Here is a 12,384-nt window from a genome sequence, read left to right as displayed (position 1 = left end):
CCCAGCAAATTAGGGACATTGTTGATCCTGGGGTATCGGCGAGGACCATTCGCAACCGTCTCCATGAAGCTGGGCTACGGTCCCGCACACCGTTAGGCCGTCTTCCGCTCACGCCCCAACATCGTGCAGCCCGCCTCCAGTGGTGTCGCGACAGGCGTGAGTGGAGGGACGAATGGAGACGTGTCGTCTTCAGCGATGAGAGTCGCTTCTGCCTTGGTGCCAATGATGGTCGTATGCGTGTTTGGCGCCGTGCAGGTGAGCGCCACAATCAGGACTGCATACGTCCGAGGCACACAGGGCCAACACCCGGCATCATGATGTGGGGAGCGATCTCCTACACTGGCCGTACACCACTGGTGATCGTCGAGGGGACACTGAATAGTGCACGGTACATCCAAACCGTCATCGAACCCATCGTTCTACCATTCCTAGACCGGCAAGGGAACTTGCTGTTCCAACAGGACAATGCACGTCCGCATGTATCCCGTGCCACCCAACGTGCTCTAGAAGGTGTAAGTCAACTACCCTGCCCAGCAAGATCTCCGGATCTGTCCCCCATTGAGCATGTTTGGGACTGGATGAAGCGTCGTCTCACGCGGTCTGCACGTCCAGCACGAACGCTGGTCCAACTGAGGCGCCAGGTGGAAATGGCATGGCAAGCCGTTCCACAGGACTACATCCAGCATCTCTACGATCGTCTCCATGGGAGAATAGCAGCCTGCATTGCTGCGAAAGGTGGATATACGCTGTACTAGTGCCGACATTGTGCATGCTCTGTTGCCCGTGTCTATGTGCCTGTGGTTCTGTCAGTGTGATCATGTGATGTATCTGACCCCAGGAATGTGTCAATAAAGTTTCCCCTTCCTGGGACAATGAATTCACGGTGTTCTTATTTCAATTTCCAGGAGTGTAGTCACATATACCGTTGAATGTACATACTCAAAAAAAAAAAAAATGCTGAGGTCTACGTTTGCTAGACTTACACTCTATTTAAACTAACTTAAGCTAACTTATGCTAAGAACAACACACTCACACCCATGCCCGAGGTAGGACTCGTACCTCCGGTAGGAGGGGCCGTGCAATCCGTGACATGGCACCTCAAACCAAACGGTCATTCCACGCGGCGAATGTAAATTACATCATTGTATGACAGATAGATCAGGAAACAAGACGTCATAAACACTAAGATGCGTGAAAAACTGCCCAATAATGCATAACGTTTAAATTACTGTTTTGTTACTAACTCTATTCGCAACATATTTCGCAGACAGTCTCCATATATGCAGCTGAATGTACCTACACAAATGTATACCTGCCTAATATCGTGTGGGGCCCCAGCGAGCACGCAGAAGTGCCGCTACGTGACATGGCGTGGACTCGACGAATGTCTGAAGTAGTGCTCGAGGGGAGATACCATGAATCCTGCAGGGCTGTCCATAAATCCGCAAGAGTACAAGGGACTGGAGGTCTCTTCTGAACATCACGTTGCAAGGCATCCCAGATATGTTCAATAATGGAGTTTGATGGCCAGTGGAAGTGTTTAAACTCAGAGGAGTGTTCCTGGAGCCACTCTGTAGCAATTCTTGACATGTGGGGTGTCACATTGTCCTGCTGGAATTGTCCAAGTCCGCCGGAAAGCACAATGGACATGGATGGATGCAGGTGATCAGACCGGATGCTTACGTACTTGTCATCTATCAGAGTCATATCTAGACGTATCAAGGCTCCCATATCACTCCATCTGTACACGCCGCACACCATTACAGAGCCTCTACTAGCTTGAACAGTCCCCTGCTGACATGGGGGTCCATGGATTCATGAGACTGTCTCCATAGCCGTACACGTCCAGCCGCTCGATACAATTTGAAACGAGGCTCGTCCGACCAGGCAACACGTTTCCAATCATCAACAGTCCAATGTCGGTGTTGACGGGCCCAGGCGAGACGTAATGTCTTGTGTCGTGCAGTCATCAAGGGTACACGCGTGGGCCTTCGGATTCGAAAGCTCATATCGATGATTTCTCGTTGAATGGCTCGCAGGCTGACACTTGTTGATGGCCCGCATTGAAATCTGCAGCAAATTGCGGAAAGGTGTATCTCTGTGACGGTGAACGAATCCGTTCAGTCTTCGTTTGTCCCGTCCTTGCAGGATCTTTTTCCGGCCGCAGCGATGTCGGAGATTTGATGTTTTACCGGATTCCTGATATTCACACCACACTTGTGAAATGGTCGCACGAGAAAATCCCGACTTCACCACTACCTTGAAGGTGATGTGTCGCACCACTCATGCGCCGACTATAACACCACGTTCAAACTCAATTAAATCTTGATAACCTACTATTGTAGCAACAGTAACCAATCTAACAATTGCGCCAGACGTTTACGTATCTCTGTATTTGAATACGAGTGCCTACACCAGCTTCTTTCGCGCTTCAGTGTATTATTGCAAGACACACAATTCAAGAGATGTGACGTCATAAACGCTGAGATACTTGAAAAAATATTGCATAATGTATGAAGTTTTAACACGTTTATTCTTCACTGCTAAGGCACTCCTACAGTCGACTCAAATTAAGGAAATCCTTGGCACGTGGCAGTAGTGTTGACAGGATTCAACTGCGAAGCGCAAACGTTTGTAAGCGAAAACAAATGCCGGCTATAGAGATTCGAACAGGGATTGTCACACAGACGTTTAAAAAATCGCGTTGTAGATATGGGAAGCAGCTGCATCCAGCCTACAGAAACTGTCCCGTATCATCTCACATCGAGTCTACTGCAGGCGTACCGTTAATGTTTCGTTTGCAATAGAAAACTGGGTGGTTGAATACACAGACAATGCCGGGTTTATCTCTAATTATCAATAAATTATTGCGTTATCGATTTCGGAACTACCGGGGTCTTCAGATGCAGCTACTCACATTATCATTTCTTTTTTTTTTTTTTACATCACAGGAGAACGTATATGTATTAACAGTATTACTCGTAGACTATATGATCGTGAGATCAGATTAATGTTCTTATGCTCGGTAAAGCTGTACGTGAAATTATTCATACACATGTGAAAAGCACTAATATAGTGATATTTGCTAACTTCTGCATGTTAAGTGTCACCATACAACGCCAGTAAACAGTTTACATTTGAATTACAGACATTTTATAGTGGGCGTGTAATATCATTCTCGACTATCATTACCCACGTACAGCTTTAAAAACAAAGTCATCGCTGTCATCACAAGGTCATCACACTTCGTTCTTAACGCCATAAATCGTTGATAATGATAGTGTGATATAAACCTTTCCAATGCAAACTTTCTCAGTTCAGATCTAAACTGTATGCCAACATTATATGACGACACTTAACATACGTAAGGCAGAAAGTATTATTGTATTAATTAAAACACGAAGCTATTTCAGGCATTGACTGCGAAGGGGCGTTGACTGAAATCAATTGAGAAAATTGAAAATTTGTGCCGGACATTAGTAGGATACCAGGGTTCAAATCCAGGTCCATATGTTGTATTAATATTTTGCGCATGACTATCAGTAACTGAGATTTCACGTACAGTTTGACCGAGAGTAAGAACATCATCTGATCTCACGACTAATAGTGACACGTCTTCTGTGAGTATTGCTGTCATTTTGCATATACACTGCTGTAATGTAATTTTGTAAAATATTTTTTTAAATGGAACAGGTGCATCTGAAGACAGGGCGGCAGTCCCGAAACCGACACTAAAAAAGAATTGAAAACCATCCCTGAAGCCAGAGGCAAATTTTTTTATAGCTAGCTTAACACCCGTTGCTTCACTCGCGTAGACTGCATAGTCTGCAGATATTTTTTGTTTTTTCTTGAATCGAATTTGTACACTGTTATGCCTATTGCTCTCGTGAAAATCTTCACATCGTGCCGAAAGTGTATCTAAACTGCGGACAGTGCATCAGAATTTAAGAAAAATGTTAGTGACTGCCAGTCCTTAGATACCTGAAGCGTTCCAACAGGTTTTAATATAGAGAGTTAAAAAAAAGAGACAAATCGGATAAGTGTTTCTATGGTTGTTACCACCAGTCCTACACCAAGTGCCAAATTCTCTCATTTCAAACGGATATTATTGTACACGGAATCGCTTTTAGATGTGGTACACTATGTGACGCATCCGGGCACCTGGCTGAAAATGACTTACAAGTTCGTGGCGCCCTCCATCGGTAATGTTGGAATTCATTATGGTGTTGGCCCACCCTTAGCCTTGATGACAGCTTTCACTCTGGCAGGCATACGTTCAATCAGTTGCTCGAAGGTTTCTTGGGGAATGGCAGCCCATTCTTCAAGGAGTGCTGCGCTGAAGAGAGGTCCATTACATGGATGTTATTGTCGTGTAACCACTCCGCCACAGGCCGTGCATTATGAATACAATCGCCAATCCAGAATTCTTCCTCAACAGTGGGAAGCAAGAAGGTGCTTAAAACATCAGTATATGCCTGTGCTGTCATACTGACACGCAAAACAACGAGGGGTGCAAGCCCCCTCATGAAAAACACGACCACACCATAACACCACCGCCACGACCATGATGGTTCAAATGGTTCAAATGGCTCTGAGCACTATGTGACTTAACATCTATGGTCATCAGTCCCCTAGAACTTAGAACTACTTAAACCTAACTAACCTAAGGACATCACACAACACCCAGTCATCACGAGGCAGAGCCTCGTCCTTGAAATCCAAGTTTTCTCACCTCTCGCCTAACTTTCATAGTACTTGCAGTGGATCTTGATGCAGTTTGGAATTCCTGTCTGATGGTCTGGATAGATGTCTGCCTATTAAACATTACGACCCTCTACGACTGTCGGCTGTCTCTGTCAGTCAACAGATGAGGTCGGCCTATATGCTTTTGTGCTGTACGTCTCCCTTCACGTTTCCACTTCACTATCACATGGGAAACAGTGGCCCTAGGGATGTTTAGGAGTGTGGAAATGTCACGCACAGACGTATGACTCAAGTGACAGCCAATGACCTGACCACGTTCAAAGTCCGTGAGTTCCGCAGAGCGACCCATTCTGCTCTCTCACAACTTCTAATGACTGCTGAGGTCGTTGATATGGAGTACCTGGCTGCAGGGGGCAGCACAATGCACCTAATATGAAAAACGTATGTCTTTGGGTGTGTTCGAATACTTTTGGTCACATAGTGTATCTACACACAGTGGTATCTATATATTGTCACCGTAATGATTTGTCTACGTAGCAGTTACAACAAAAATAATTGTATAAACGTACATTAAGCCACTTTAGCTCATAAACTACAACACCTTCTAAACTTTTGGCGCCGGGCGGGGTAGCCGTGCGGTCTAGGGCGCCTTGCCACGGTCCGCGCTGCTGCCCCCGTCGGAGGTTCTAGTCCTCCCTCGGACATGGATGTATGTGTGTTGTCCTTAGCGTAAGTTAGTTTAAGTTAGATTAAGTAGTGTGGAAGCCTAGGGGCCGATGACCTTATCAGTTTGGCTCCATAGGAACTTCCCACAAATTTCCAAAACAAAAACTTTTCACGCTAATTATTGCCATAAAAGCATGGTCTCTTCTAAACGTATTTCTGATCAAAAAACGATTCTGGTAGCTAGAGTCGGAGGTTTTTGTTAATCCTGCCTTTTGATCTCTAATGATGATGTTTCCATACATAACTTTCATCCCTTACACATATTTCTTTATTTTTAGTCGAGAAGTCAAATACTAATTTTCATAGATTTAGCTTTGTAAATGATTTAACATAACGAAATATTTTCATAAAAATTTTCATCGCATATTTCATGTTCCCAAAGAATCTTTAACCTCCTATTTCACCCTGTTAGTGGTGGAATTTCGAATAATGCGTAATTTCTTTTAATTTCTAACGGAGGAGCCAAACACAAATTTTCATAGATTTAGCTTCAAAAATGCTTGCATAATGAAATACTTTCATAGAACTTTTCATCCCCTAACCCACCCCCCAAGGCTTCAATTTCCAAGAACACAGAAAAAAGTTTTTTATTTCCAAGTGAGAAGTCATAGCAATTTTCATAGATGTAGCTTTAAAAATGCTTTAGTAGTTCTTTAGTAATTATTTATTTTCAAAAAACTTTCACCCACTACTCACCCTGTTAGAAGCTGAATTTAAAAAAATGCTGGAACACACATTGTTTTAGTTCTGACCGAGATACCAAATATCAATTTTCGTAGTTACAGCTTCAAAATTGCCTGCATAGTGATATAGCTATAACCAACCTTTCATCCCTTATTTCGCCCTCTTAGGAGTGGAATTTCGAAAAATCCCTTCTTAAACGATACGAAACCTACAGTGGAAGATCGAAACCGTCCCCAAGTTTCAAGTTTCTGTCCCTAGCCGCTTGGTCTGGGCGATGATGAGTCAGGTAAGACACTTCCTTTTATACATATACAGTACGTATGTATGTAGACGTTTCTACTCAGCACTCAACTGCGTCCCGCCTTTCATCACGGTGGAAAGTTTTAAAAACAGTAACCCCTGTTATTGCACGCATTTTATGCATATTGAATATCGATGAGTGGTTTATATTCGTCGTGGGTTAGTATAGACGTGTTGTATCCGTAGGTTCGATACTTTCGCTCAAGATTAAGTTGACAGCTGACTTGGTGATTTAGCGAATCTAACCAATCTAGTGTCATGAGAATATCTGTAATCCTGGTTACGGTGCGTATTTTACGCGTATTGGATTTCGATGGTCTAGCGTCCCTTTTTTCGTATTAACAAATATATTATGTAATATAAATGTCATAGGAGAGTAATCAATGTAATAAACCCAAAGCGATAACGGACAAGCATAGTACATGTATCTAAACCAGGAAAATGAGTTTTGATTTTGGTCTATACAACCGGTAACATTATCAGCGTTGACGTCTCTCCGACTCTGACTGTAAAGCTGATTAGACTCTTGTATTGTCTCGGGTGTCATCCTTTGTGTAAGTGATTGACATTGTTGAAATAATATTTCTTTTTAAATATGTGTCGCGTTACTGATCTAAAGTTACCCTCCCCGTCAGTGCAATAATTTTCATAAACGGCGTCAATTCATAATAAGTCATTAGTCAGCAATATTTTGCTCCAATTTCACATTATTAGTACGTACGAAATAGAACCTCCCATATTTTGTAAAAGAAGTCCGCCTGCCTTTCAGTTTAAATTAATTTCCAGAGAATATCATTTTGTTATCGTGTGTGTACGCAATTTCAAAACGTATCGATTTCAAACATATGGTGAGCCTAGCTACGAATATGAATATTCACTGAAAAATCTCAAGTAAATAAAGTCTTTCTTAAAATAATCGAAAGGTTGAGCAGGCCATTGCACATCGGCTTGTAGCAAAAACAGAGAGGAAAATCTTTTTTTTTCATTTGTTGTTGGCTAACCGCCTCAATGCGAATTTCAATTAGAAAAGGGTTGTAGTATATGAGCCATACAACAGAGTGGGTGGCTTATGTCCATCATTTAAGGACGTCATAGATTAATGCAGAATGGGGGCATTGGTAGATTCAGTATTTCCAATGTAGATTAGGTTGGAATGTGACAGCTTGGTGGTGATTTGAAGTCACCAACAAATGTGACGACATGAGCGTAACTGCAATTCTAATTGTTGTTGTTGTTGTTGTGGTCTTCAGTCCTGAGACTGGTTTGATGCAGCTCTTCATGCTACTCTATCCTGTGCAAGCCGCTTCATCTCCTAGTACCTACTGCAGCCTACCATCCTTCATCTCTTGGTCCCCCTCTACGATTTTTACCCTCCACGCTGCCCTCCAGTACTAAATTGGCGATCCCTCGATGCCTCAGAACATGTCCTACCAACCGATCCCTTCTTCTAGTCAAGTTGTGCCACAAACTCCTCTTCTCCCCAATTCTATTCAATACCTCCTCATTAGTTATATGATCTACCCATCTAGTCTTCAGCATTCTTCTGTAGCACCACATTTCGAAAGCTTATATTCTCTTCTTGTCTGAACTATTTATCGTCCACGTTTCACTTCCCTACATGGCTACACTCCATACAAATACTTTCAGAAACGACTTCCTGACACTTAAATCAATACTCGATGTTGACAAATTTCTCTTCTTCAGAAACGCTTTCCTTGCCTTTGCCAGTCTACATTTTATGTCCTCTCTACTTCGACCATCATCAATTATTTTGCTCCCCAAATAGCAAAACTCCTTTACTACTTTAAGTGTCTCATTTCCTAATCTAATTCCCTCAGCATCAGCCGACTTAATTCGCCTACATTCCATTATCCTCGTTTTGCTTTTGTTGATGTTCCTCTTGTACCCTCCTTTCAAGACACTGTCCATTCCGTTCAACTGCTCTTCCAAGTCCTTTGCTGTCTCTGACAGAATTACTATGTCATCGGCAAACCTCAAAGTTTTTATTTGTTCTCCATGGATTTTAATACCTACTTCAAACTTTTCTTTCGTTTCCTTTACTGCTTGCTCTATATACAGATTGAATAGCAACGGGGAGAGGCTACAACCCTGTGTCACTCCCTTCCCAACCACTGCTTGCCTTTCATGTCCGTCGACATTCTAATTACGGCGAGTATTCTATGCGTATTTGATTTAAATGAGTGGTTTCCACGTGCTGTTTTCGGGACGTCATGGATCAAAGCAGATGGGTAGCATTGGTACTTTCAATATTCCCACTATAATTCGCCAGGGCATAATTGATTTCTATGGGTGGCCTACGACTGCCGTTTTGAGAACTTAGGGCTCGCCGCAGACGGGTGGTATCGATACGTTCAATACATGTGCCACGTGTACTTACGGCGTAGGCGGGCAGCATGAGGCGCGATGAGCCGAACAGGAAGATGGTGAAGACGCGCAGCGACGCCCTCCAGCAGCTGGGCGTCCACGGGTGGACGATGTGGCGGCAGTCTCGGCTGGCCAGCAGCTCCAGCATCGGCTTGCTGGCGGCCACCATCGTGCGCGGACTGCTCTGCTAGGCGCGCACCATGAGCTCGGGGCGGCACTGGCGCTACGTGACGAGCGCGCAGCGGCGGCGACGCGGGCGCCACGCTTCGGCTGCGGCCGACTGATGACCGGCCGGAGAGACGGCGACGCCGGTCGGAAAGCTGAGGAGTGCGCTTCCGCTCACACGGCCGCTGACGCAGGCGGTGCAACACCCGACGCGGCGTTGTGCGGCCGTAGCCGGCGACTTCCGTGCTCGTCTCCCCACGCTGCTGCTTGGAGAAGTGGTAGCTTGCAGTTCCTGGTCGTGAAATGGCGGACCATGCCACTGGCTACAATCGCAAACTTGTCCACGGTGCCCTTTGGAGCGAGGGCGTACGATATGTAGTGGTTAATAAAAAAGAAAAAGAGAAGAGATGTAGTGGCTAATAAAAAAGACAAAGAGAAGAGAAGAAAAGAAAAGATTGAAAATGTGGGACGAAATGGTGAATAAAAAGGGGGTTTTAAAATCGTTAATGAGCGTGAAAAAGGGAAAGAATGAAATGCAAATCGGACTTCGTATTACAGAAAAGTTATCGGACTTCGTGATTCGGAAAAGCTATTGTTGGGGTGGTCCTTGTGGCGTTTCTGAGCAAAAGTCAAACCAATTGCCACTACAAAAATTATTTGAAAGAGAACAGAGAATAACAAAATGTGATTAACAGGGGGAAATGGCATAGATAAGAGTCCGTCCTTTACCATGTTAACATGGCTTCTCTCGTGCGGCGTCCAGGTCTTGTTATCCAAAAATCTCCTGCTTCGTTTCTGCGTGAAAAGTCGTAGCTGCTCCGAAATTTTGCAATAAATTTCATTGTCCAGGAATGACTAAGGTATACAAATTAAAATCATCTTGGTGTTGAATGCAATGTAATTTACGTTGCTGCATCCATCCTCCAACTTCCACAATACGTCTGCACATCAATAAGTTTTTTCGTCTTCATCCGATCAAGTCTAGCTAATAAGTAAGTTAAGCTTCCGCTCTCAAAGACAAAAGCGGGTAGAAAACAAAAAGTGTTTCAATTTTAGTACCTTCATTTTCTCATATATTTTCTCTGCCGTCGAGCGCTCATACAGCTGCGACGGTATAATTTATATCTGAGAGAACGAGTGTAGCGGGCCAAATTCAAAGTCCCGCTACAGATACTGTCGATGTGAACCCTTCCATTGGCTAGGGATGTCGCTCGGTGACTCCTCAGCGTTATTCCGGTGGAGTAGGCTGTGTGTCTAAACCGTGTATCTTCCTCTCCTTTCTTGTCACATCGCCATCATGACTGCACTCGCTACACGGATAGATAACACTCCTTCGGAATTTCTAAACTCATTGGCACAAGTGGTAACAAAACGACTATTCACATTGGTGTGGCCGGCCTGAGTGGCTGAGCGGTTCTAGGCGCTACAGTCTGGAAACGCGCGACCGCTACGGTCGCAGGTTCGAATCCTGCCTCGGGCATGGATGTGTGTGATGTCCTTAGGTTAGTTAGGTTTAAGTAGTTCTAAGCTCTAGGGGACTGATGACCTCAGAAGTCAAGACCCATAGCGCTCAGAGCCATTTGATCATTGGTGTGTAGACTGGCGGTATACCAACAGACTTTCGGAAAAACATCATTCACACACTTTCGAAGACAGCAAGAGCCGACAAGAGCGAGAATTATCGCACAATCAGCTTAACAACTGGTGCATCAAAGTTGCTGATAAGAATAACACAAAGAAGAATGAAAAAGAAAATTGAGGAGTTGCTAAATGTCGACCAGTTTGGCTTTACGAAGAGTTCTGACGTTGGAGTTCATAATGGAAGCAAGACTAAAGAAAAACCAAGACACGTTCACCGGATCTGTCGACCTGCACAAACCGTTCAACAATCTCAAATAGTGCAAGATATTCTAAATGAGACAAAAGGGGTAAGCTATAGGGAAAGATCGGTAAAATGCTTTTTTTATTCCAGTCTCTGATCACAATATGAATTCTTTACACGATGACCGGTTCCAGTCTGTAATGATCATCCTCAGATGGGGTAATATACACTCCTAGAAATTGAAATAAGAACACCGTGAATTCATTGTCCCAGGAAGGGGAAACTTTATTGACACATTCCTGGGGTCAGGTACATCACATGATCACACTGACAGAACCACAGGCACATAGACACAGGCAACAGAGCATGCACAATGTCGGCACTAGTACAGTGTATATCCACCTTTCGCAGCAATGCAGGCTGCTATTCTCCCATGGAGACGATCGTAGAGATGCTGGATGTAGTCCTGTGGAACGGCTTGCCATGCCATTTCCACCTGGCGCCTCAGTTGGACCAGCGTTCGTGCTGGACGTGCAGACCGCGTGAGACGACGCTTCATCCAGTCCCAAACATGCTCAATGGGGGACAGATCCGGAGATCTTGCTGGCCAGGGTAGTCGACTTACACCTTCTAGAGCACGTTGGGTGGCACGGGATACATGCGGACGTGCATTGTCCTGTTGGAACAGAAAGTTCCCTTGCCGGTCTAGGAATGGTAGAACGATGGGTTCGATGACGGTTTGGATGTACCGTGCACTATTCAGTGTCCCCTCGACGATCACCAGTGGTGTACGGCCAGTGTAGCAGATCGCTCCCCACACCATGATGTCGGGTATGGCCCTGTGTGCCTCGGTCGTATGCAGTCCTGATTGTGGCGCTCACCTGCACGGCGCCAAACACGCATACGACCATCATTGGCACCAAGGCAGAAGCGACTCTCATCGCTGAAGACGACACGTCTCCATTCGTCCCTCCATTCACGCCTGTCGCGACACCACTGGAGGCGGGCTGCACGATGTTGGGGCGTGAGCGGAAGACGGCCTTACGGTGTGCGGGACCGTAGCCCAGCTTCATGGAGACGGTTGCGAATGGTCCTCGCCGATACCCCAGGAGCAACAGTGTCCCTAATTTGCTGGGAAGTGGCGGTGCGGTCCCCTACGGCACTGCGTAGGATCCTACGGTCTTGGCGTGCATCCGTGCGTCGCTGCGGTCCGGTCCCAGGTCGACGGGCACGTGCACCTTCCGCCGACCACTGGCGACAACATCGATGTACTGTGGAGACCTCACGCCCCACGTGTTGAGCAATTCGGCGGTACGTCCACCCGGCCTCCCGCATGCCCACTATACGCCCTCGCTCAAAGTCCGTCAACTGCACATACGGTTCACGTCCACGCTGTCGCGGCATGCTACCAGTGTTAAAGACTGCGATGGAGCTCCGTATGCCACGGCAAACTGGCTGACACTGACTGCAGCGGTGCACAAATGCTGCGCAGCTAGCGCCATTCGACGGCCAACACCGCGGTTCCTGGCGTGTCCGCTGTGCCGTGCGTGTGATCATTGCTTGTACACCCCTCTCGCAGTGTCCGGAGCAAATATGG

The 12,384-nt window shown here is 45.6% G+C and overlaps 1 protein-coding gene across 1 annotated transcript in view; it reads right to left on the bottom strand.

The window, feature by feature from the left end:
- LOC126430687 (uncharacterized) overlaps positions 1–9,063 on the bottom strand; it is a 147,834-nt gene extending 138,771 nt beyond the window's left edge. Inside the window, exon 1 of the mRNA XM_050090428.1 lies at positions 8,814–9,063. Coding sequence (XP_049946385.1) covers positions 8,814–8,969 — 156 coding nt within the window. The 5' untranslated portion in view covers positions 8,970–9,063. The remainder of the gene's footprint in view (positions 1–8,813) is intronic.
- Positions 9,064–12,384: the final 3,321 nt, after the last annotated feature.

The sequence above is a fragment of the Schistocerca serialis genome, chromosome 1, assembly GCF_023864345.2.
Source record: "Schistocerca serialis cubense isolate TAMUIC-IGC-003099 chromosome 1, iqSchSeri2.2, whole genome shotgun sequence".
NCBI lineage: Eukaryota > Metazoa > Arthropoda > Insecta > Orthoptera > Acrididae > Schistocerca > Schistocerca serialis.
This window is presented reverse-complemented; position numbering and strand designations above follow the sequence as displayed.